The sequence below is a fragment of the Dryobates pubescens genome, chromosome 36, assembly GCF_014839835.1.
Source record: "Dryobates pubescens isolate bDryPub1 chromosome 36, bDryPub1.pri, whole genome shotgun sequence".
Classification (NCBI taxonomy): Eukaryota; Metazoa; Chordata; class Aves; order Piciformes; family Picidae; genus Dryobates; species Dryobates pubescens.
This window is the reverse complement of record NC_071647.1, coordinates 5,917,559-5,943,415: the sequence shown is the minus strand read 5'-3', so window position 1 is coordinate 5,943,415 and position 25,857 is coordinate 5,917,559. Positions and strand designations below refer to the sequence as shown.

The 25,857-nt window shown below is 54.9% G+C and overlaps 1 protein-coding gene across 5 annotated transcripts in view; it reads left to right on the top strand.

Moving 5' to 3' along the window:
* GPATCH8 (G-patch domain containing 8) overlaps positions 1-25,857 on the top strand; it is a 95,763-nt gene that overhangs the window by 47,423 nt on the left and 22,483 nt on the right. For 4 of the 5 annotated variants that reach the window (XM_054176978.1, XM_054176979.1, XM_054176981.1 and 1 more), the window contains 2 exons: positions 16,161-16,228; positions 17,086-17,172. In XM_054176978.1, the coding sequence (XP_054032953.1) occupies positions 16,161-16,228; positions 17,086-17,172 (155 nt within the window). Of the gene's footprint in view, positions 1-11,469; positions 11,515-16,160; positions 16,229-17,085; positions 17,173-25,857 lie in introns of all 5 variants that reach the window. The other variant, XM_054176980.1, reaches the window with a different exon arrangement.

The following is a 25,857-nucleotide window of genomic DNA, read 5'->3' as shown; positions in this document are numbered from 1 at the left end:
TGCTGGAAGCTGCTGGGCTTTCTTTTGGGCTTGTGAGGAGGTAACAGAACTGCAGGGGCAGAGGTGTGAGACTAAACCCAGGAGTTCACAGGTGCATAGACTGTGTGGTGTTGGAAAGGACCCTCAGAGGTCATCTTGTCCAACCCCCTGCACTCTCAGCAGGGACAGCTCCAGCTAGAGCAGGCTGCCCAGGGCTACACCAAGTCTGATCCTGAATGTCTCCAGGGTCAGGGTCTCAACCACCTCCCTGGGCAACCTGTTCCAGGATTTCACCACCCTCATTGTGAAGAACTTTTTCCTGTTTTCCAACCTAAACCTCCCCTGCTCCAGTTTCAAACCATTGCCTCTTGTCCTATCCCCACAATCCCTTCTGAACAGACCCTCCCCAGCCTGCCTGTAGGTCCCCTTCAGGTACTGAAATGCAGCTCTGGGGTCTTTCTGCAGCCTTCTCTTCTCTAGTCTGACCAGCCCCAGCTCTCAGCCTGTCCCCATATGGGAGATGCTCCAGCCTCTGACTATCTTTGTGGCCTCCTCTGAACCTGTCACCAGCTCCATGTCCTTCCTGTGTTGGCCTCCACAGCTGGACACAGCCCTGCAGGTGAGGTCTCCCCAGAGCAGAGCAGAGGGGCAGGATCCTCTCTCCCCATCTCTGGCCATGCTGCTTTGGATGCAGCCCAGGCTGCCACTGGCCTTCTGTGCTGCCAGTGCTCATTGCTGGCTCCTGTCCTGCTTCTCACCCACAGCACCCCCCTCACTCCTTGTCTGCTCTCAGTCTCATCCTCCAGCCTGGACTGATACCAAGGCTTGCCCTGACCTAGGTGCAGGATGTGCCTTCTGAGGCAGTCAGTGGAAGTAGCAGTGGCTTGGCTGGGGCCTTTGGTCCCAAAGAAGTGCCTTCTGTCCCCTGATTGCTATTCCTCTGTAGTAACAGCAGCTTCCTTTTTGTTCTTAGCCAAGTGCTGGCATCACTTCAGCAGCAGTGTCCTGAGACATTGGCTGCACCTTCCCAAAGAGCAGCCACACCACTGCCATGGCAGAGGCTGCCTGTGCCCAGAGCTGTGCCTGGTGCCACAGGAGCTCCTGGCAGTGCCATAGGTACCCCTTCCTCATGCCTGTTCTCCTCCACTCAGACTAAAACCAGCAGCAGACCCTGTCCACATCAGCAAGGCAGTGCTGTGCCTGTTGCTGAAGGTGTGCTGCAGGCTCCTGGAGTGCACTGTGGGCAGCAGCAGTTCCAGGGGTGCCTGGCACAACCTGGGGGTTGTTTTATCCTTTCTTAAGCACACAAATGAGCAGGCTGTGAAGGGTCTGGAGAGCAGGGCTGGGGAGGAGCAGCTGAGGGACCTGGGGTTGTTCAGTATGGAGAAGAGGAGGCTGAGGAGAGACCTCATTGCTCCCTGCAGCTCCCTGGGAGGAGGTTGCAGTGAGGAGGGGGTTGGTCTCTTCTCCTTAATGTCAGGTGATAGAAGGAGAGGAAATTGTGCCAAGGAGCTCTGGGTTGGACATGAGGAAAAATTCCTTGCTGCAAGAGTGGTCAGGGATTAGACCAGGCTGCCCAGGGAGGTGGTGGAGTCCCCATCTCAAGAGATGTGTGGCCGTGGCACTCTGGGGCCGTGGTTTGGTAGCCATGGGGGTGCTGGGTTGCTGGTTGGATGTCCTCAGAAGGCTTTTCTAACCCCAACAAGTCCATGATTGTCTAAATCAGCTACCAAGGCAGCCAAATCAGTCATAGCCAGTTTGGTAGAAGGTGCTGGAATTCAGGCCCTCCACCAAACTGTGCTTTTGTTGCCTGATTCTCTATTTTAAAGGCCCAAGTGGAGCTCTGCTCTGACTTGCAAATGCAGGGAGGATAAATATAGTCCCTGCTACCCCCTCCCCCCCCACTTCCACTACCATGCAGGTCTTACTTGGCACCTTCTTCACTAAATCTGTTCAGACAAGCTCTTGTTTTCCTTCTTGGTGTAAAGGATGAGTAGAATGGGAAGGCAGAGCTGGCTGCCAGAGCTGCTGGGAGCTGTGTGTGGAGGGGAGAGCTGGCAGGTGAGAGCGGTCCCGAGGCTGCGGCAGGAAGCTGTCCTGTGGCAGCGAGAATGCTCCTGACCAAGATGAGGGGCAGCAGGAATCACTCTCCCACCACTGGCCCAGTGGAGGCCAGGGACAAGCAGAGGCCCTCAGGGATCAGTCCTGGGACCAGGCTTGTTCAACATCTCTGTGGGTGCCAGGGACAGTGGCACTGAGTGCAGCCTCAGCAGGGTTGCTGCTGGCACCAAGCTGTGTGGGGCAGCAGACAGCTGGAGGGAAGGGATCCATCCAGAGGGACCTGAGCAGGCTGGAGAGGTGGGCACAAGCCAAGCTCAGGAGGTTCAACCAGACCAAGGGCAGGGTCCTGCAGCTGGGTGGAGGCAATCCCAGGCACAAATGCAGGCTGGGCAGGGACTGGCTGGAAAGCAGCCCTGAGGAGAGAGCCTTGGGGGTGCTGGGGGAGGAGAAGCTCAGCAGGAGCCAGCAGGGAGCACTTGCAGCCCAGAGAGCCAAGCAGAGCCTGGGCTGCAGCAAGAGAAGTGTGGCCAGCAGGGCCAGGGAGGGGATTCTGCCCCTCTGCTCAGCTCTGGGGAGACCCCACCTGGAGTACTGCCTCCAGCTCTGGAGCCCCTATTGCAAGAGGGATCTGGAGGTGCTGGAAGGTGTCCAGAGCAGGGCCAGGAGGATGAGCAGAGGGCTGGAGCTGCTCTGCTGTGAGCACAGCCTGAGGGAGTTGGGGCTGTTCAGTCTGGAGAAGAGAAGGCTCTGAGGTGACCTCATTGTGGCCTTCCAGGATCTGCAGGGGGCCTCCAAGAAGGCTGGGGAGGGACTGCTCAGGATCTCAGGTAGTGATAGGACTGGGGGGAATGGAATGAAGCTGGAGGTGGGGAGATTGAGGCTGGAGGTGAGGAGGAAGTTCTTCCCCATGAGAGTGGTGAAGCCCTGGGATGGGTTGTCCAGGGAGGTGGTTGAGGCCCCAGCCCTGGAGGTGTTTAAGCCCAGGCTGGATGAGGCTCTGGCCAGGCTGATCCAGTGTGGGGTGTCCCTGCCCATGGCAGGGGGGTTGGAACCAGATGAACTACCTGAAGGGAGGTTGTAGACAGACGGATGTTGGTCTCTTCTCCCAGGCAGCCAGTACCAGAACAAGAGGACACAGTCTCAGGCTGTGCCAGGGGAGGTTCAGGCTGGATGTTAGGAAAAAGTTCTATACAGAAAGAGTGATTGCCCATTGGAATGGGCTGCCTGGGGAGGTGGTGGAGTCACCATCACTGGAGGTTTTCAGGAGGAGACTTGCTGGGGTGCTTGGTGCTGTGGGTTAGTTGTTTGGGCGGTGTTGGATTGGTTGATGGGTTGGACGTGATGATCTTGAAGGTCTCTTCCAACCTGGTTTATTCTATGTATCTTTGTGGTTCCTTCCAACCCTGACTGATGCTAGGATACTGTGACTGTGTCAGGTGGCCATGGGTGCTGCAGGCTGTTTGCTGGGTGCTGGCTTCTCTAGATGGCAGCAGCAGCAGTAAGCAGAGCTTTGCCCCTTCCAGGAACAGTGGCCAACGCGATCGCTTGGCAGCTGCGGTGTGGGGAACTAAGCTCAGGGTTTGAACTGCAGAAATAAGCTCAGGGTTTGATTGCAGAGGTCTTGAATCATAGAACTGTCAGCGAGGTGATCTTCATGTGGAGGCCTGAGCTCCAGCAGGGCTGCAGAGAGCCAGGACCATGCTGTGCCCAGCCACACTGCACCGTGGTCTGGGCTGCTCTGGAGATGCCAACCCCTCCCTGCCAGGGCTGGAGGAGGAGAGCAGTGGGAGGCTACACACAGGCTTCCTTCCAGGCTCTGCCTGCCTGAGGATGCTGCCAGTGCATCCCAGAGAAGGAAGTTGGCTCTTTGTGGATAGCAAAGGTTGGGGAGAAGATAGAATCACAGAATAGTCAGGGTTGGAAGGGACCTCAAGGCTCAGGCAGCTCCAACCCCCTGCCATGGGCAGGGACACCTCACACCACAGCAGGTTGCTCACAGCCACCTCCAGCCTGGCTGCAAACACCTCCAGGCAGGAGGCTTCCACCACCTCCCTGGGCAGCCTGTGCCAGGCTCTCACCACCCTCCTGGGGAACAACTTCTTCCTCACAGCCAATCTGAGTTTTGCTCCATCCCCCCCAGTCCTATCCCTCCCTGACATCCTCAGAAGTCCCTCCCCAGCTTTCCTGCAGCCCCCTTCAGATCCTGGAAGGCCACAATGAGGTCTCCTGGGAGCTTTCTCCTCTCCACACTGCACAACCCCAGCTCTCTCAGCTTGTCCTCACAGGAGAGCAGCTCCAGCCCCCTGCTCCTCCTCCTGGCCCTCCCCTGGACTCCTTCCAGCACACTGGGCTCTGTCAGCAGGTCACCAAGTGGTGAGCACATGAATAGATTTTTCCATTGGTTCCCTCCTTTGGTCTCCCCAAGGCAGGCAGAGTGTGGCTGTTTGTCAGGCCTTGAGAGCAGGGAACAATGAGCATCTGAGAGAAACACCGGGAGGAAACAAGGACTGTTCCCTTTCTCTGGGGAGAGGGGGGTGGGGGGTTGGAAGCTTTGGGTGAAACACAAGAAAATATGGCAGGGAAAGGTAAGAGAAGTTGGACAGTGCCTTGCTTCATGGAGTACGAAAGGGTTTGCAGTGGTAGCCCAGGCAGGGATGTGAACACCACCTTAGCTCCTTGTATCTGAGCACGTCCTCCCGGGAACCCGAGGGCTGGCATGGAGCTGGCTTTCCACACTTGTGCTTGCACCATAAATCACTGCAGGGGTTCAGCACCCCAAGGCTTTCCTGTGAGCTTTGCAAAGGCAGGGTGGCTCTGAGAGCCTGCCCTCGCCGCGCTGCGCTGGCATCGCTGCGCTCTTCGCGTTGGAAGCCGCAAGGGCCCAGGCCTGGAGCGAGGTCTGCAGGCTGACAGACTGCCCTGGGTTGTAAGGGACACTCAAAGGTCATCTTGTCCAACCCCCTGCAGTCAGCAGGGACACCTCCAACACTAGATCAAGCTGCCCAGGCTCTTACCATCTCATTCCCTCTCCCCATCCCTGGGCGTGCTGCTTTGGATGCAGCCCAGGCTGCCCTTGGCCTCCTGTGCTGCCAGTGCCCACTGCTGGCTCCTGTCCAGCTTCTCCCCCACCAGCACTCCCAAGTCCTTCTCTGCAGGGCTGCTCTCAATCTCATCAGCCCCCAGCCTGGATTGATACCAAGAGTTGCCCCAACCCAGCTGCAGGGCCGTGCACTTTGCCTTCTTGAACCTCACGAGGTCCTCCTTATGCCACCTCTCCAGGTCCCTCTGGATGGATCCCATCCCTCAGTCTTATCAACCACACCACTCAGCTTGGTGTCAGCTGCACACTTGCTGAGCATGCCCCAATCTCACTGGCTGTAGCACTGATGAAGATACCAGGCATCAATGCTGCAGACAGACTGGGGGCAACCTGTAGCATTGATGAAGAGATTGATCAGCACTGGTCCCAGTACAGACCCCTCAGGGACACCACTTGTTCCCCCTCCTCTGGGGACAGCAACTTGCCCCTTGTTTGCTTTTGAATGTGCAGGATCCTTCCTTTGAGTGGTGGGGGGGAGTTTTTTGGGTTCCTTGAGTGTGTGCAGTCAGTGAAGCCATTCTTCCTGCAGCCACATCTGTGTGTTGTGACAGAGACACCCTTGGCTTCGTGTCAGCCTCACTGCCCTTTGTGTAAGGCTAAAGCAACTTTATGAAGCTGTGGAAGATGTGTGTAGGAAGTGACTAAGCATGGCCCTGCACAAATCAGACAGGGCCCTTCAGCCCTCTCTCTGCTTCCTGAGATAAAGTAAACCAGCAGCTCTTCTCTCTGATGTCATTCTAGAGCAAGCAGGGTGTCTGCTCTTCCCCTGACATCTCCTGTGTTCACCAGTGCTGTTCAGCATCATTTGGGTGAGGGATCCACAGAGTGCTTTGGGCTGGAAAGAGCCTGGAAGGTCATCTAGTTCTAATCCCCTGCCATGGGCAGGGACACCTTCCACCAGCCCAGGCTGCCTGAGGTCTCATGCAACCTGGCCTTCAACACCTCCAGGGAGGGGACATCCACAGCCTGCCTGGGCAACCTGTGCCAGAGTCTCCCCACCCTCACTAAAGAATTCCTTCCTGACCTCTAGTCTCTATCTGACCCAGACTCCAGGAGGTGCTCTCCCTTGCAGAAGTTCAGGGAGCTCTGCTTGGTTTTTTTCTGCAGGTGTCACCTTTGGCTTGTGTGCTAAAGAAGTTCTGAGCTCTTTTCTTCAAGTTTTCCATCTGATTGGGGTGTTTGTAACTTGTCTTTAGCTTGGCATTTCTCTCCTGCTCAGTAAGGATGAAGTTCACAGCAGAGTTTTTAGGTGCCTGGAAAGTGGTTTCCCTTCGCTGGGTCTTTGATGCCTGTCACAGAGGATGACAGACATTCCAGACTTCACTTGAATCTGATTGTTCATGACCCCTTCCAGCAATCTGACATCAACAGGCTGAGCTCACACATCCAGAGCCCCAAAGGAGACCAAGATAAAAGGTCACCCTTGTTTGTTTGCCTGCTCCTTGCAGCGAGCTGGAGAGCAGAATGTCACTGCCAGCCAGCAAGGAGCATCGCACAGCACGCCAGAGCTTAGTCAGTCTCCTCCTCCCCCATTTGGAGGGACTGGCTGAGGAGTCTGGAGTTTTCAACAGGACAGCTGGGGGGCTGTTGAGATGTGGTAGGAAGGCTTAGAGAGGTTGGGGAGCCCTGCTGTGTGACAATGCAGCTCAGCCACGACCACGGCGACTCCTGACCTCACCCAGAGATGCTGTAGCTGGGTGCTGACTGTGCCCTGTGTTGCTGGGGGGGTTGATGCCTGGCTTCAGCCTCCTGCAGCGGGGTTTGTACTGCAGGGGCCTCAAAACTGCTCAGAGGGCTGGAGCACCTCTCCTGTGGGCACAGCCTGGGAGAGAGTTGGGGCTGTTCAGCCTGGAAGAAGGAAGGCTCCAGGGTGACCTTAGAGCTGCATTTCAGTATGTGAAGGGGCCAAAGGAGAGCTGGGGTGGGACTTTATAGAAGGGCTGGAAGTGATAGGGTGAGGGGTAGTGGTTTGAAACTGGAGTAGGGCACATTGAGATTGGACATGAGGAGGCAGTTCTGCACAATGAGGATGGTGGAACACTGGAATGGGCTGCCCAGGGATGTGGTTGAGACCCTGTCCTGGAGACATTCGAGTCCAGACTGGATGTGGCCCTGGGCAGCCTGCTCTGGTTAGAGGTGTCCCTGGTGAGTTGAGGGCATTTGGACAAGATGACCTTTGAGGGTCCCTTCCAACCTGATGCACTCTGTGACTCTCTAATCCATGAGAGCAGATCTGGGGATGTGATCAAGAAGCTGTCCAGTGCTGTGTATCTAACCCCTGCTGTAGATGCCCTTTCCAAGAGCCATTCAGACCTCCTGGTGCTCCTCTCAACAGCAGCTCTGGTTTTGGTTGTGGCACAAGGATGGTGACCAAGTCCCTTGTGCTGAGGGAGATCACATCCTGCTGTCTGTGTCTTCCCCAGACTCCCAGTTGATGCAGCTCTCCCCCTGTGAGCAGTGTGACAGCAATCAGGCTGGGATTGCAGCCCACCAAGTTGTACCTGGGAGGAATCTCTGTGAAGGTGTTGACACCACAGGCAGCATTAAGGCTGCTCTGTCACCCCTCTGGTGCCCACATGCTCTGCAGAAGTGATGCACTGAGACTGAGCTGTGGTAACAGAGACTTTTGGGGGTGCAATCTCTCTTTCAGTGGGAGCTTCCTGATCTTTCTCTGCCATTAGACCTTCAGGAACATCTTGTGCTCTGTGGGGGACAGGCTGGGACAATTGGGACTGTTCAACCTGGGGAAGAGAAGGCTCCAGGGAGAACTTAGAGCAGCTTTCCAGTACCTGAAGGGGGCTGCAGGAGAGCTGGGGAAGGACTTGAGTACCTTGAGTCCTGTGTCCAGTTCTGGGCCTCTCAGTTTAAGAAGGACATTGGGACACATGAAGGTGTCCAGAGGAGGGCAACAAGGCTGGGGAGGGGTCTGGAGCACAGCCCTGGGAGGAGAGGCTGAGGGAGCTGGGGTTGCTTAGCCTGCAGAAGAGGAGGCTCAGGGGAGACCTTCTTGCTCTCTGCAACTCCCTGCAGGGAGGTTGGAGCCAGGTGGGGGTTGGTCTCTTCTCCCAGGCAGCCAGTACCAGAACAAGAGGACACAGTCTCAAGCTGTGCCAGGCTTAGGTTTAGGCTGGAGGTGAGGAGAAAGTTCTTCCCAGAGAGAGTTGTTGGCCATTGGGATGTGCTGCCCAGGGAGGTGGTGGAGTCCCCATCCCTGGAGGTGTTCAGGAGGGGATTGGATGTGGCACTTGGTGCCATGGTCTAGCCATGAGGTCTGTGGTGACAGGTTGGACTCGATGAGCTTTGAGGTCTCTTCCAACCTTGGTGATACTGTGAGACTGTGACTTTTGCCAAGGGCTGGGAGTGCCAGGCTGAGGAACAATGGCTTTGAGCTGGGAGAGGGGAGACTGAGACTGGAGATGAGGAAGGAGTTTTTCAGAGTGGGAGTGGAGAGACTCTGGCACAGGTTGCCCAGGGAACTGTGGCTGCCTTCTCCCTGGAGATGATCAAGGCCAGGCTGGATGAGGCCTTGAGCAGGCTGGGCTGGTGGGGGGTGTCCCTGCCCATGGCAGAGGTGTTGGAACTGGATGATTTTTCAAGTCCCTTGCAACCCAAACCAATCTATGAATCACTTGCAGTGCCTGACGCTGCTGGAGGGAGGGGCTCTCTTGTCTGTAAATTGTCAGTGCAAAACTGTGGTGGTGTTTTTTTCCAGGTTGGACTGTTTATGAAAAGAGATAAAGCCATCAGTGGTGTTGACAGCACCAAGTGTTCCCAGCCAGGCTCGGAGGGCAGGACCAGCTGGTGGAGTGTCCTGGTCTGAAGAACCTTGTCCGGAGCTGGAGCATGCACCTGGCAGCTGCCAGGCAGCCATCCTCCATGTGCAGCACACCAAACCCCAGAGCCCTGGGATTAGCTGCCCCTGTACACTGCACTGGTTAGGCTGCACCTCCAGTCCTGTGTCCAGTTCTGGGCCCCTCAGTTTAGGAAGGAGGTTGACTTGCTGGAAGGTGTCCAGAGAAGAGCAACAAAGCTGGGGAGGGGTCTGGAACACAGCCCTGGGAGGAGAGGCTGAGGGAGCTGGGGTTGCTTAGCCTGCAGAAGAGGAGGCTCAGGGGAGACCTTCTTGCTCTCTGCAACTCCCTGCAGGGAGGCTGTAGCCAGGTGGGGGTTGGGCTCTTCTGCCAGGCAGCCAGTACCAGAACAAGAGGACACAGTCTCTGGCTGTGCCAGGGGAGGTTTAGGTTGGATGTTAGGAAGAAGTTCTATACAGAGTGAGTGATTGCCCTTTGGAATGTGCTGCCTGGGGAGGTGGTGGAGTCACCATCACTGGAGGTGTTCAGGAGGAGCCTTGCTGGGGTGCTTGGTGCCATGGGTTAGTTGTTTAGGTGGTGTTGGATTGGTTGATGGGTTGGACTCGATGGTCTTGAAGGTCTCTTCCAACCTGGTTTATTCTGTGTTAAATTCTATGTTAACATTTGTTCATTTCTGGGGCTGCTCTTTGCTCCTCTCCACAGACTTTGTGCATCAGGAGGGAGTGGGTTTGGAGAAGCAAGGCAAGGAAGGGTTGGCCTTTCAACCCACCACACCTGCCCAGCGCGGTGCTGCCTGCTCCCTGCTGCAGGCAGGACTCCAGGCAGGTGTGGGGCACTAGGAACAGGGGTGGTGGCTGTTGGGGAGTGTTGGGAGGTGACCAGTTTTTCATGAGCTGAGAGAAAGGTTTTTTCCTTGGCTCTGTAGGCAGAGGGGTTGGTCTCTTCTCCCAGGCAAGCAGCACCAGAACAAGAGGACACAGTCTCAAGCTGTGCCAGGGGAGGTTTAGACTCGAGGTGAGGAGAAAGTTCTTCACCGAGAGAGTCGTTCGGCATTGGGATGTGCTGCCCAGGGAGGTGGTGGAGTCCCCATCCCTGGAGGGGTTCAAGAGGGGATTGGATGTGGCACTTGGTGCCATGGTTTAGTCATGAGGTCTGTGGAGACAGGTTGGACTCGATGATCCTCGAGGTCTTATCCAGCCTTGGTGATACTGTGTAAGCAAACCAAGTGGATGTGGTCAGCTCTGCAATCTCCTCTCATTGCTGAAGCAGGAAACTGTAATTTCCCTGAAGAGATTTGGATTTGCTAAGGTGTGGCTCCTGTGCAAGCTGTTTGCTTTCCCCATCCTTTATGCTTGGTCCTCCCCACAGAGGTTTGCTCCTTTGTGGAAGTCTTCTAAGCACTAACCCTCTCTTGTTTGGGCTTTGTAGCCTGTGAGCAGTCAGGGAAGGAAAGTTTGTGACCTGGGTCAGGAGGAGAATCTATTTCCTGGGGTGGAGGGGCATGGCTGCAGCTCTGTGTTCTGCATGATTTGCTGTACAGGGAGGGTCAGTGCCTGCAGCCCTGCATAGTGGCACAAAGCCTGGGAATTCTGGCCCTTCCCTCCAGGCTCAGCTTTTGCCTTTGGAGTGTCTCAGTGCATCCAGGAAGGGTCAGCAGCGGCCCGAAACCTGCCGGCCCCGCAGTGTCCGAGCCCCACGTTACGTGCTGGGAGAGAGCCCACAGCAGGTCTGGAATAAATTGTCTTGAGGAAGTTCTTTGAAAGGAGAACTTAAAGAGCTTAACTTCAAAAGTCCCTTTTCCCCCTTTGGCTGTTCTCCAGCCCACTTGGCAGCCCGTGGGGGAGAGGTGGCCCTTCGGCAGCACCGAGCCTGCTCCTTTCCCTTCCCCTCTGCTGCAGTGGCTTTCCTAGGACACAGAGTGAAGTCCTCTCGCCCTGATGCCCAACCTTGTGGCCAGCAGTGGGTCCTGCTGCCCCAGCTGGAGCCCTGGTGCCAGGGCTGGGGCTGGGCACTGCTGCCTGGAGCTGTGTTACGAGCTCAGAGCGCTCGGTCCTGGACGTCGCTCCGGGCAGCCGCCGCGGTGTTCCGTTCCTCAGGCCACGACGGTTGGGTCCGAGACAAAGGCACCCCTTGTCACACTGAGCATTCTCCTCTTACCTGCAAACACAGCTGCCTTTGACCCCAAGCATCTGTGACTGCCTTCAGATCCCGACTGGTTTCCTTTGTAAGCTGCCTGCATACCTGGGTCATCCCCAGCAGCTCAACCCTTCCCCGAACCCCCATCTCCGAGCACCAAAGAACCCCCCCCAAACCACCTCCCCTCTCCCTGATTCCACAGGGCAAAAAAACAAAACCCAAAGCATGGTGATGGGGTGGAGGAGGAGGAGGAGGAGGGGGTGAGGAAGAAACCTCCTTATTTTGCTTCTTTTTCTTTAACCCTGCCTCCCTGCCTCCTGCAAACGGCCTGTTTCTGCCCCGGATGGTTTCTGCCTAACAAATGGTGTTTCTTTTTTACAGCGTTATGATCCTGGACTTGTTGTGGTGATGGTAAACTTAGCAGTGGTAATTTTTTATTTTCAGACTGAATTACTTCCTTTTGTCATCAGTGCACCAATATGTTAGGCTTACTTTCTCTGTTGTAGCCATCATCCTTCTGCTTGGTCTTTTTTCATTATTTTTTTTTCTTTATTTCCTCCCCCCCCCCCCCCCTTTTTTTCCTTTTTCCTTTCTTTCTGCACACTTGTCTGATCCTTGTTCATTCCAAGGGTATGGCTAAGAAGGGATCGTTTCTGTTTGTGTTAGAACTGCCAAAATCAGTTTCAATGTCAATTTCTAATACTGTCCAACCTTGATTTTTTTTTTTTGTTAGCTTGTTATTTTTATCCTCCCTCCCCACCCCCTGCCTCCCTCTCCCCCAACACAATGGGCGCTAGCACTTGCTACTGCAATTTCCCTGTAGATTTGCCTTTTGAACAAAAAACAAAACCAACCAAAAGCCTCCCTCTCAACCCAACCCCCCCCCCGCCAAACCCTTCCCTCTCAACCCAAAACCCACCACCCAAACCCTTCCCTCTCAACCCAACCCCCCCCCGCCAAACCCTTCCCTCTCAACCCAACCCCCCCCCTTCCCAACCCCTTCCCTCTCAACCCAACCCCCCCCCAAACCCTTCCCTCTCAACCCAACCCCCCCCAAACCCTTCCCTCTCAACCCAACCCCCCCCAAACTCTTCCCTCTCAACCCAACCCCCCCCAAACTCTTCCCTCTCAACCCAACCCCCCCCAAACCTTTCCCTCTCAACCCAAAACCCCCACCCAAACCCTTCCCTCTCAACCCAAACCCCCCCACCCAACCCCTTCCCTCTCAACCCAACCCCCCCCACCCAAACCCTTCCCTCTCAACCCAACCCCCCCCAAACCCTTCCCTCTCAACCCAACCCCCCCCACCCAAACCCTTCCCTCTCAACCCAAAACCCCCACCCAAACCCTTCCCTCTCAACCCAAAACCCCCACCCAAACCCTTCCCTCTCAACCCAAAACCCCCACCCAAACCCTTCCCTCTCAACCCAAAACCCCCACCCAAACCCTTCCCTCTCAACCCAAAACCCCCACCCAAACCCTTCCCTCTCAACCCAAAACCCCCACCCAAACCCTTCCCTCTCAACCCAACCCCCCCCACCCAAACCCTTCCCTCTCAACCCAAAACCCTCCCAACCCAAAAGCTTTGACTGCCTTAGAAGGCAAAAAGCATCCGATGCATTGTTCTGTACACAGGGGTTTACCAGGGCAATGAGGCAGCTTTGGAGAGTCTCTGTTGGTGGAGAGACACCCCCTGAAAAAAAAAAAAGAAAGGAAAGAAAAAAGAAATTTAAAAAGGCAGGGGGAAAAAAAAACCACAAAAAAACACGTTTTGGGGGGAAAAAAAGAGAGAAAAAAAATAGAAGGAGAAAAAAAAAGGTTGGGTGGGAAAAAAGGTTGGGGGAAAAAAAAGAACAAAAAAGAAAAGCTTTGGGGGAAAAAAAGGCAAGAAATAAAAAGGAAAGAAGAAAAGCTTTGGGGGGGAAAAAGAGGGGAAAAATAAAAGGAAAAGAAAAAGAATGGGGGAAAAAAAACCAAGAAAAGCTTTGGAAAAAAGAAACAGAAAAGGAAAGAAAAAAAAATAAAAGCTTGGGGGAAAAAAAAAACAAAACAGAAAAATGAAGAGCTTTGGGAAAAAAAAGAAAAGCTCTGGGGAAAAAGAGAACAAAAATAGAAGGGAAAAAAAGAGAAAATATTTGAAGAAAGAAAGTTTGGGGAAACAGAAACCACAACAAAGAGAAGCTTTGGAGAAAAAGGGGAGGAAGAAGGAAAGGGGAGAAAGGGGAGGAAGAAGGAAAGGGGAGAAAGGGGAGGAAGAAGGAAAGGGGAGAAAGGGGAGGAAGAAGGAAAGGGGAGAAAGGGGAGGAAGAAGGAAAGGGGAGAAAGGGGAGGAAGAAGGAAAGGGGAGAAAGGGGAGGAAGAAGGAAAGGGCAGAAAGGGGAGGAAGAAGGAATGGGCAGAAAGGGGAGGAAGAAGGAAAGGGGAGAAAGGGGAGGAAGAAGGAAAGGGGAGAAAGGGGAGGAAGAAGGAAAGGGGAGAAAGGGGAGGAAGAAGGAAAGGGGAGAAAGGGGAGGAAGAAGGAAAGGGGAGAAAGGGGAGGAAGAAGGAAGGGGGAGAAAGGGGAGGAAGAAGGAAAGGGAGGAAAGGGGAGGAAGAAGGAAAGGGAGGAAAGGGGAGGAAGAAGGAAAGGGAGGAAAGGGGAGGAAGAAGGAAAGGGGAGAAAGGGGAGGAAGAAGGAAAGGGAGGAAAGGGGAGGAAGAAGGAAAGGGGAGAAAGGGGAGGAAGAAGGAAAAGGGGAGAAAGGGGAGGAAGAAGGAAAAGGGGAGAAAGGGGAGGAAGAAGGAAAAGGGGAGGAAGAAGGAAAAGGGGAGGAAGAAGGAAAAGGGGAGAAAGGGGAGGAAGAAGGAAAAGGGGAGAAAGGGGAGGAAGAAGGAAAAGGGGAGAAAGGGGAGGAAGAAGGAAAAGGGGAGAAAGGGGAGGAAGAAGGAAAAGGGGAGAAAGGCAATATTTTAAACCACAAAGAAGAAAAGCTTTGGGGAAAAAAGAGGAAAAGTTTTGGAAAAGAAAAGCTTTGAAAAAAGGCTATGGAAAAAAAAAAGGAGAGCCTGGGAAGGGGAAGAGGGAAGGAGAGCCTGGGAAGGGGAAGAGGGAAGGAGAGCCTGGGAAGGGGAAGAGGGAAGGAGAGCCTGGGAAGGGGAAGAGGGAAGGAGAGCCTGGGAAGGGGAAGAGGGAAGGAGAGCAGGAAAGCTTCTTAAGAAAAAGTAAACTGAAGAGAACAGATAAATTTAAAAAAGCTTAAAATTGAAAGAAAAAAATGGAAGGAAAACAACCAAAAAGAAAAATGATAAATTGTTGGCCCTTGCTGCCAACCAATCCATTTGGGTCCCCCCCTGACCAGTAGATCCCTGGCTGAGTCGTTGTGACAGTGACATTGCACTTAGGAAGTCATTTTTATAACCTGTCTTTGATTTGGTCCTTTTGCTAAAACTTGCAGTCACTGCTTCCCTTCTTATACCTTTGGGCTTAAGAGAAGAGCTTCCAGACCCACAGCACTTCCCCCAAACCAAAGGCAAAGCTGCTGTGGATCAAGGGGAGAGCTGGTTTTGGTGGGTCCCTGCCCATCAAATGTGTGGGCATCTAAACAAAAGTGATGTTTAATGACATGGAATTGATGGCTTAGGTGGAACTGGCTGGGTGATTAGCCCAGCCTCACTGCAGGGGCTTGGACTGGATGACCTCTGGAGGTCCCTTCCAGCCCAAACCGTTCTGTGAGGCTGTGATGAAGGGAGTGGATTTGTTTTCTGGAAGCCAAAACCTACTTCTGGCCTTGAGGAGTTCACGAAAGACAAACCTGATCTGAGCAGCTTCCCTCTGAGCGCTCTGCCTGCCTCTCATAGCAGAGCTCAAGCAGCTCTTGGGAGAAGAGAATCGATGCCCAGAGAGACGTTTTGGAGGCCCTTTGAAAGCCTCGATCCTGTCCTGCCTGTGGCCGGCAGGGGAATACCTTCGGCCTGACGCAAAGCTTTTGGAGGTCTTTTAGCCCAAAGGTATAAGAGCTGTGTCTGTGTGTATAACAAAGCAGTTGTTTACACCGACCCCAGAGCAATAACCAGGGCAGTAAACACTCTGTTTTCTCACTCAAGGTCCCCCCTCCGCGGCAGGTAAGTACTTTCCTCAGGGGCCTTACATCACAACCCAGAGCCAGTTGTGATGTAACAAAACCAAACCAGAATGAGAACAATACCAACCCCCCCCCCTTGCCCTCCTCCCCTCAAAAGCTGTGGTAGTAAAGTGCTTGTCTGCCCCATTTATGCTTTGTTTGGCTGGTTATGAGTGGATTAAAGATGTTTGGGTTTTTTTGGGGGGGTTGTCTTTTTTTTTTCCCCCCTCTCCTTTTTTCCTCTTTTTTTTTTTTTTCCTCCTTTCAAACAAATAAAAAAAAAAATCTCCAGCCTAGTTTGATTAGTTCCAAGTCAATTTTCTTCGCTACCAGTCCTTTTCACAGCTTACCAGTGGCACAACCGGTGCTTGAGCAGCTAGCTTGGGAGCCTGGGGGGTGGGGGAGCAGCTGCTCCACCACCTGCCCTCGATGGTCGATTAGGGGTTGGGGCGGGGAGGGGAGAAGTTTGGCTCCTCTGCCAGCTTTCCTCACCCCTGGGGTGGGGCAAAACTTGGTGGGAGGGGAGACTTCCACAGCTCTGCCAGGAAAAGTCCTAATGGATGTATTAATGGGGGAGGGCAGGGGAAATGTATCGAAGAGCTTTGGGAGCAGAAGCTGAGGAGTCTGCATTGCCTCAGGTGGAAGCACGGAGGGGAAGGGTTTTGCTTTGTTGCCAGCCCTCCCCCTAGGACTTGAACATTAACCAGGAGAATATTGCCTGTCACCAGTTAATGTTCAGAAAGTGACCATTTGGCAGCAGCGGTGGGGGGGAGGGAAGGTGGGGCTGGGAGCAGCCTGGAGCTGAGAAGCAGGTTTGTCTGTAAGCTGTGAGAATGGCTCGTGTTTGGTTCACTGTAGCTTTCTGGTCTCTGCACTCCAAGGCAAGATCTCTAACCACCCAAACCCAATGTGTCAAGCGAGCTGTGGTGAGGAGCCAGCCTGCTGACCACCCCTGTGTGTGTTCCTCTTACAGGGAGGACAGATCCCATCCCTATCGTCGTCAAGTACGATGTCATGGGCATGGGGCGGATGGAGATGGAGGTAAGCAGCTGAGCCCTGCGCCCTGACGCCCCTTGCATGGCTCTCGGGGAGGTGGTAGGGAAGAAGTTAAGAGCTTGTGCTTCAAAGGTAAAGGAAAAACTTCCTCCTGGATCCACACAAGTCAGAAAGCTCTCCTCACAGCACACACACACACTGTTAAGCCCTGGGTGCTGGAGTTCTGGGTGCCATCTGTGGGGACAGGCTGGGAGAGTTGGGGCTGTTCAGCCTGGAGAGGAGGAGGCTCCAGGGAGACCTCAGAGCAGCTTCCCAGTACCTGAAGGGAGCTGAAGGAGAGCTGGGGAGGGACTTTGGCCAAGGATGAGAGGCAGCAGCTTTGAGCTGGAAAAGGGGAGATGGAGACTGGAGATTAGGAAGAAATCATTTAGAGTGGGGCTGGGGAGACTCTGGCACTGGCTGCCCAGGGGGGCTGTGGCTGCCTCCTCCCTGGAGGTGTTGAAGGCCAGGCTGGATGAGCAAGCTGGGCTGGTGGGGGGTGTCCTTGCCTGTGCACAGCAGCTGGGTTGGAACTGGATGATCTTCAAGGTCTCTTCCAACCCATCCCTTTCCATGGTTCTGTGAATCTGGAGTTCCTGGGCTTTGCCACTTTGCTGTAGTGGCTGCTGGCCAGGGCCAGGCCTGCGAGAGCCTCCACCTGGGAGGCGTAACAAAGCGCACTGCCTGTGGGCTGCACCGGGGGGTGGCAGAGCAGGGAGAAGCAAGTGCAGGGAGCAAAGCTGCTGCCTCAAAGCTCACCTCCTTCAAACTGCAGGCTCTGGCAGGCTGAGCAGTGCAGGGTATTGAGGGGACAAATCACATCTCTGCTGCTTTCCCCCCCCCCCCCCTTTTAACGTACCAAGCTTGACTACGCCGAAGATGCCACCGAGCGGAGGCGTGTGCTGGAGGTGGAGAAAGAAGACACCGAGGAGCTGAGGCAGAAGTACAAGGTACAGAAATGGGGACATCAACTGCAAAGCTGCTGTGGGCTGCATGGGAGAATGCTGTGGGCTGAAGGCAGAGGGGGTGGGTCCTGATGGGACACAGCCAGCTGGTTTAGCTGCGGGAACGGTGGTGGAAGCAAGCTCCTGGCCTTTGTGGGTGTTGATGGTTGCTTGCAGGTGACACCAAATTGAGTGTAAGTGTTGATGTGCTGGAGGGCAGGAAGGCTGCCCTCTGTTAGCTGAGGTCAATGGGATGAGGTTCAACGAGGTCAAGTGCCCAGTCCTGCACTTTACAGTCATGGAATTGTTTTGGTCATAAAAGACCTTTACGGTCGTGGAGTCCAACCAGTGGTAACAGCAACCCTGTGAATGCTCCAGGCCTGGGCAGAGTAGCTGGGAAGTGGAAAAGAACCTGGGGGTGCAGGCAGGCAGTTGGCACTGGCAGACAAGCCAGTGTGTGTGTACCCAGGTGACCAAGAAGGCCAACAGCATCCTGGCCTGGATCAGCAATGTTGGGAAGTGATCATGTGCCTCTACTGGGCACTGATGAGGCTGCACCTTAAGTACTGGGTTCAGTTTTGGATCCCTCACTCTAAGGAGGACATTGAGAGGCTGGAGCAGGTCCAGAGAAGGACAACAAAGCTGGGGAAGGGTCTGGAGAGTAGGGCTGGTGGGGAGCAGCTGAGGGAACTGGGGTTGCTCAGCCTGGAGAAAGAGCCTCAAGTTGCCCCAGGGGAGGTTCAGGTTGGACATGAGGAACAACTTCTTCCCCTTAAGGGTTGTCAAGGCCTGGCCCAGGCTGCCCAGGGCAGTGGTGGAGACCCCATGCCTGGAGGGGTTTCAGAGCCTTGCAGGTGTGGTGCTGAGGGCCAGGGGTTGGTGGTGCCCTGGCAGTGCTGGGGTAAGGCTTGGACTGGATGTTCTTGAAGGCTGTTTCCCACCCAGATGATTCAGTGGCTCTCTGGTTATTTGTTTTAACAAAGGTGGTGTTCACTTCCTGGAATTAACCTTGGTGTTGGCTTAGCTGCTGAAGAGCTACAGGATAACAGCAGGGCTTCCTTTGTGTGCTTCCCTCCTGTTGTGGAAAGACCAGTCCTGGGCTAAGCAGGACATTTCCTTCCCTAGCCTTGGGGCTGCCAACTTTCTGTAGTGAACCTGCCACATTTCCAGTGCAGAATCTGCAGCTGCAGTGGGCAGTTGTCAGCTGGAAGGGGAGTAGATCTTGGGCTGTTACTAAGCAAGCAGTGCAGTGTGATAGTGCTCCATAATCCTGCTTGCTTTGAGGAGAGGCACTACATGGCCCCAGGCTGCAGACATCCATGGGCTCTGTCTCTTCAGAAGAGCCAGCAGTGGCCTCCTGCAGCCCAGCAGGCAGCTGTGTGCTGGGCTGCTGCCAGAGGAGTGTGGGCAGCAGGGCAGGAGAGGAGATTCTGTCCCTTCACTCTGCTCAGGTCCTCCAATCCTGCCTCCAGTTCAGCACAAGAAGGACACAGAGCTGCTGGAGTGAGTTCAGGGGAGGCCACAAAGATGATTCAAGAGCTGGAGCAGCTCTGCTGTGAGCACAGGCTGAGGGAGCTGGGGGTGATCAGTCTGGGGAAGAGAAGACTCCAGGGGGACCTCCGAGCTGCCTGCCAGTGCCTGAAGGTATCCTCCAGGCAGGATGCAGAGGAACCTTTCCTGAAGGTCTCTGGAGACAGAACAAGGGGAAATGGTTTGAAGCTGAGGCAGAGCAGGGTTAGTCTGGAGCTGAGGAAGATGCTCTGCAGTGCAAGGGTGGAGAGGCTCTGTCACAGGCTGCCCAGAGTGGCTGTGGCTGCCTCCTCCCTGGAGGTATTCAAGACTGGAGTGCATGGAGCCTTGAGCAACCAAGTCTGGTTGAGAGGAGTCCCTGCCTGTGGCAGGGACTTTGAGGTAGATCTCTGAGGTCCCTTCCAACCTGAGCCATTCTGTGAAGTTCTCAGGCAGCATTAAAACTGAGCAGCACATTCTGCATCTCCATGGGCTTTGCAGAGCCCATGGAGGGCTTTGTGAGCCAAAGGCTGTTACCTTCTGAGTGATAACAGCTCACTCCATGGTGCTGCCTGTGAGTGTGACATGTTGGGGCTCTCTTGGATTAGTTGTCACCTGGTTTCTGTGCAGCCTTTGCTGCTCCTTTAATCCACTCTCCTGCTTACCAGCCTGGAAAGCACAGAAGCCAGGCTTGGGAATGCCTGCTTGTTAAATTGTGCTGAGATTTAAGGGGCACCAGGGTTGAAGAGCAGCCCCAGACAGCAGGATCAAGTGCTGGGTTTGCATACATTTTAATTCTTGAAGGAATAATGGGAAAGGAGTTTAAATCCCATTAAAATGTAAGCTAACTCCTGGCAGATTGGAAATTCCATTCCACTGCTCCAGCAGTTAATGAGCCCAGCAGCTTGGGCAGCCTGCTCTCCAGAGGGGTTTTGGAGGTGGTTGCTCCAGAATGGTTTGAGGTGGAAGGGACACAAAGGGTGGCAAAGCTGGGGAAGGGTCTGGAGAAGAGGGCTGGGGAGGAGCAGCTGAGGGAGCTGGGGGTGTTCAGCCTGGAGTTAAGGAGGCTGAGGGAGACCTCATTGCTCTCCACAGCTCCCTGGAAGGTGGTTGGAGCCAGGTGGGGGTTGGGCTCTTCTCCCTAGTCTCAGGTGGTATAAGGAGAGGAAATAGCCTGGGGTGGTGCCAGGGGAGGCTTAGGTTGGAGAGAGGAAAGCATTGTTTTCTGCAGGGGTGGTCAGGGCCTGGCACAGGCTGCCCAGGGAGGTGGTGGAGTCCCCATGCCTGGAGGTGTTCCAGAAACCTGTGGCCATGGCCCTTGGGGCTGTGGTCTGATGGCCATGGTGGGGTTGGGTTGACAGTTGGACTGGATGATCTTGGAGGCCTTTTCCAACCCAAACAGTTCTGTAAGGTCATGCAGTCCAAGCCCCTGCAGCCAGCAGGGACAGCCCCAGCCACAGCAGGCTGCTCACAGCCCCAAACAGCCTCCCCTGCAGTGGTGCCAGGCATGGGGCAGCTCCCAGCTCTCTGGGCAGCCTGGGCCAGGCTCTCCCCACCCTCAGCATCAATTATTTCTCCCTTCTCTCCAGTCTGAGTCTCCCTCTTCCATTTTCAAGCCTTTATCCCTTTGCTGAGGCTGAGCCTTTGGCTTGCTCAGTGCACTGCTGCTGTATTTCTTCATCTGAAAACCAAAGGCCATTGTGATGCCCTTCACAGCTACTGATTAGACTGGAGCTGAAGGCAGTTAACCATCTCCTCTGGCACACTTTGAAGTACCACTGTGCTCCTGGGTGGCCTTCTGCAGCTGGTGCCAGCTGGTTCCTCCACATCCAGGTGCACCTTCTCCTGGGAGGAGTCACAGATTGCATTGGGGTGGAAGGGGCTCTCAAAGGTCCTCTTGTCCAATCCCCCTGCAGTCTGCAGGGACATCTCCAATGAGATCAGGCTGCCCAGGGCCACATCTTGAATGTCTCCAGGGATGGGGCCTCAGCCACATCCCTGATGTTTCTCTTTCCATGCTCTCCACTCTCCTGTGGGCTGGCACTCTGCTGGCACATGGTGAAGGGCAGCTTTGGCTCTGCTGTTGGCCATTCTGGCAGGCCAGATCCTTCCCTGCAGCAGATCCTCCGTGCTGGGCACCCTTGGGCAGCAGCAGCTGTCAGGCACAGAGTGTTTGTGGGTGTCAGAGTGGTTGGTAGCAGCTCATGTGAGCTGTGTGGGGTAAGGAGGTGTCTCAGGTCTGCAGTGTCATTTATGGATGAGAGGAAATGGCCTCAAGCTGTTCCAGGGAGGTTTAGAAGCCTCTCAGATCATTGAGTCCAACCATCAACCTGAGAGCACCATGGCCATTAGACCATGCCCTGAAGTGCCCTGGCCACACAGGGACACTTGGGACAGGAGGAACAATTTCTTTCCCCAAAGGGTTGTGCAGTCCTGGAGCAGGCTGGAGTCCTCAGCACAGGAAGGATTGAAAAGCCCTGGAGATGTGGTGCTGAGGGACATGGTGAAGTCCCCATCCCTGCAGACATTCAAGGTCAACCTTGATGGGGCCCTGAGCAACCTGCTCTAGTTAAAGGTGTCCCTGCTCCCTGCAGGGGTTGGGCAAGATGACCTTAAAGGGTCCCTTCTGTGATTGTATTCTGTGGGTTAGCAGTGGCCTTGGTAGTGTTGGGTTGATGTTGGGCTTCAGAGGACCACAGAATGGTCTCAGTTGGAAGGGACCTCAAAGCTCATCCAGTTCCAACCCCCTGCCATGGGCAGGGACACCTCCCACCAGCCCAGGTTGCTCAGGGCCTTATCCAGCCTGGCTTTAAACATCTTCAGGGAGGGAGGAGGCATCCCCAGCCTCCCTGGGCAGCCTCTGCCAGAGCCTCCCCAGCCTCACTCTCAACAGTTTCTTACTCCAGTCTCAGTCTGCCCTCTCCCAGCTCAAAGCCATTGTTCTTCAGCCTGGCACTCCCAGCCCTTGTCCCAAGTCCCTCCCCAGCTCTCCTGGAGCCCTTCAGGTACTGGAAGGCTGCTCTGAGGTCTCCCTGGAGCCTTCTCTTCTCCAGGCTGAACAGCCCCAACTCTCCCATAGGGGATGTTCTCCAGCCCCTGATCCTCTTTGTGTCTTCCTCTGGAGCCTCTCCAGCAGCTCCAGGTCCATAGAATAGAATAGAATAAACCAGGTTGAAAGAGACCTTCAAGATCATTGAGTCCAACCTATCAACCAATCCAGCACCACCTAAACAACTAACCCATGGCACCAAGCACCCCAGCAAGTCTCCTCCTGAACACCTCCAGGGATGGGGACTCCACCACCTCCCTGGGCAGCACATTCCAGGGGCCAATTCCTCTGTCTGGGAAGAACTTTCTCCTCACCTCCAGCCTAAGCCTCCCCTGGCACAGCCTGAGACTGTGTCCTCTTGTTCTGGTGCTGCTTGGCTGGGAGAAGAGACCAACCCCCACCTGGCTCCAACCTCCCTTCAGGGAGTTGCAGAGAGCAAGAAGGTCTCCCCTGAGCCTCCTCTTCTGCAGGCTAAGCAACCCCAGCTCCCTCAGCCTCTCCTCCCAGGGCTGTGCTCCAGACCCCTCCCCAACTTCATTGACCTTCTCTGGACATGCTCCAGCAAGTCCTCCTCCTTCCTAAACTGAGGGGCCCAGAATTGGACACAGGACTGGAGGTGCAGCCTAACCAGTGCAGTGTACAGGGGCAGAATGACCTCCCTGCTCCTGCTGGCCACACTCTTCCTGCTGCAGGCCAGGATGCCATTGGCCTTCTTGGCTGCCTGGGCACACTGCAGGCTCATGTTCAGCCTGCCACCGACCTTCTTGTGCTGGGGGCCCCAGAGCTGGCCACAGCGCTCCGGATCCTCTCAGCCTTTCCCGCCTGGCTGTAGAAGCTGCGCTGCCGTCTGAGGCAGGTTTGCCCTGCTGCCCTTCCTCAGCACAGCTTCTCAGGCTGTCTGAGCAGCAGCAGCAGCCTCTCCCAGCTCTGGTGGGCTTCCCTGGCGAGGCCCTGTCCTTGGGCTTGCCCGATTCTGTATGAATCTGTGAAAAAAAAACCCTCGGCAGGAGTCGTTTTCCCCTGGCTCCGCAGGAGGCCATTATGCAACTGCCAACTGTGGCCGCATCCTGATGAAGCATTCAGGCAGTCTCAAAGGCACGGCAGATAACTCTGCAACCAAGAAATGGCCTTTAATTCCTCCCTTTTGTAGAGCCTCTGATCGCTCCCAGGGCTGTGTTTTCATTGTGGAGCCACAGGATGCTTTCTGAAAGAGCCCTGCACATGCTGCAGGAAGCTTGGTCGGGGCTCCAGAGGAACTTCAGACCTCGTTGCTCAGCCAGGCTCACGCTGCTCTCTTTCCCATTCTTCCCTTCCTGGGGACCTGCTTCAGCCTCCTCAAACCTCCAGACAGTTTTGCTGATGTGTTTCATCCTCACCATAAGAAGGGCCTCTGGTAATGGATGGAAGCAGGAACTTGAAACAGATTCTTTATGCAGAAGGTGGACAGGGCTCTAAATGGAAACAAAAACCCTCTTAGCAGCTGAACTCTTCAGATGTATTCCCCTCTCCCCTCCTGGCCCTTGGGGTGTTGAAAGTGGTTTTGCATTGGAGCAGACAAGCTCAGCAGCCTTGGTTTTGGTGGAAATGTGATGTGGTACCTGGGAGATCAACCACAGTGCCTGGAGCAAGGTCTTAAATCCAAAGGAAAAAAGGCTTGCAGGGTTTATCTTCTTTAAATGTGTGCTGGCTCCTGCCAGGATGATGCCAGGTAGAAGTTTGTAGAGTGATGGAATTGCTTGGGTTGGGAAGGCCCCCCAGGATCATCCAGTCCAGCTGCCAGCCCAGCACCACCATGGCCACAGGTTTCTGGAACACCTCCAGGGGTGGGGACTCCACCACCTCCCTGGGCAGCCTCTTCCAATCCCTGACCACTCTTGCAGCAAAGAAATTTCTTCTCCTCTCCAACCTAAGCCTCCCCTGGCACAATTTCAGGCCATTTCCTCTCCTCCTGTCACCTGATACTGGGGAGCAGAGCCCACCCCCCACCTGGCTGCAGCCTCCTTCCAGGGAGCTGTGGAGAGCAATGAGGTCTCCCCTCTGCCTCCTTCACTCCAGCTGAATGACCTCAGGTCCCTCAGCTGCTCCTCCCCACCCCTGTTCGCCAGACCCTTCCCCAGCTTGCTTGCCCTTCTCTGGACCTGCTCCAGCCTCTCAATGTCCTTCTTGGAGAGAGAAACCCAAAACTGAACCCAGGACTTGAGCTGTTGTCTCAGCAGTGCCCAGTGCAGGGGGGCAGAGTCACTGCCCTGCTCCTGCTGGCCTCACTCTTGCTGATCCATGCCAGGATGCTGGTAGCCTTCTTGGCCACCTGTGCCCATTGCTGGCTCAGTTTCAACTGCTGTTAACCAACCCCCCCCAGGTCCTTTTCCACTGGACAGTTTCCAGCCACTCTGCCCCCAGCCTGGAGCATTCATGGGGTTATTGTGACCCAGCACTTGGCCTTGCTGAACCTCATTCAGCTGTCCTCAGCCCATGGATGCAGCCTGGCCAGATGTCTTTGCAGAGCAACACTGCCACCCACTTTAACTCTCTGATCCCTCAAGTGTTAGGTGTTTGTTTTCCCTCCCCTCATTTCTCTTTATCCCAGTGCAGTGCAGCTGGTGAAGAGCTGTGTGTGGTGTGCTGTGTGAGCACAGCCTGCCTCATGCTGCAGCAGCTGTAGGGGGGTTAGCTCACAGCAGTGGAAGTGTTTCCACCCTGGTAAGGTAAACCTGCCCCTGCTTCCTTCCCAGCAGTGCTGTGTTGGATTAATTTGGCTGGAGGGGTTGTCACTGAAAGCACCTGGCTAGAGGAAGAGGCTGCTTAGACCTGGTGGTCATGGAATGCCAGCTTGGAAGGGACCCCAAGGATCACCTGGTCCAAGCTTGCTGGGTGATGGTTCTGGCCCAGCAGCCTGGCAAGCTGAGGCTGACAACTGTCCCATGCAGGGGACTCCACCACCTCCCCTGGGAGATGATTCCAGCCTCTGGCTGTGCTCATGGCCAAACCTTTCCATCTGCAGTCCCATGGGAATGTCCCCAGCAGTAACTTCTCCTCATCACCTCTTGTCTTCTCCAAGGGACTCCTTGTGAGGAGGGAGTCTGCATCCTCCTGGTAGCCACCCTTTCAGTGCTTGTCCATGGCAAGAAGGTCTCCCCTGAGACTTCTCAAGGCTGAACACCCTCAGCTCTCTCAGCCTCTCCTCCCATGGCAGGGCTGCCAGGCCCTGGAGCATCCTCCTGGTGTGTGAGAGTCTCTTGGTGCCAGGTGCAGTTCAGAGCCCTTGTGGCTCTGAGACCTCATTACTCTCTACAGCTCCCTGAAAGGAGGTGGGAGCCAGGTGGGGGTTGGTCTTTTCTGCCAAGGAAAAGTGATAGGACAAGAGGAAATGACCTGAAGTTGCTCCAGGGGAGTTTTAGGCTGGACATGAGGAACAATTTCTTCCCCTTGAGGGTTATCAAGGCTGCCCAGGGCAGTGGTGGGGTTTCAGGGCTGTAGAGGTGTGATGCTGAGGGCTGTGGTTTAGTGGTGCCCTGACAATGCTGTGGTAGTGTTGGACTGGAGGATCTGAAAGGTCTTTTCCAAGCAAAACAATTCACTGGTTCTGTATCAGGGGAAGAAGGAAGCACTGCCTGCTCTCCCGAGCTGATGTCCCTTCCCCTCTTCTGTTAGATGGCAGCCACCTGCACCCACTTCTGGTGCCACTGCTGTGTCTGAGCTGTGCTCAGTGGGCAGCATCTCTCCAGGGAGGGTGTCACTGTGTGGGGACAGTGCTGTGATCCAAGCCCAGAGCTTTCTGAGCTGAGCTTCTCCAGCCACAGGTCTGAGTCCCTCCTGTTGAGCTGCTGGCAGGCTGAGCTGCAGCAGACATCTGTTAGCGCTCAAGCTGGGGGAAGCAGCAGCAGTTAAAGTTCTGGGGTTCTGTTCCCAAAGCTCTTCCCTGGTTTGAGGCATATTGTGCACATCTTATCCAAGCAGGCAGCTGCCAGTTTGTTTGTGTGAGCTCAAGGCTTGGAGCCTCTCCTTTTATCTCAGAGCATCCTCCTGCAGCGTTCAGTGGCTGTCTGCGAGCAGTCTGCTTCTGATCCTCTGCTGAGGGCAGCCTGGTGGCCTGTGGGAGCAGGCTGAGTCACAGCTAGCTTGGTGCTGTTGCA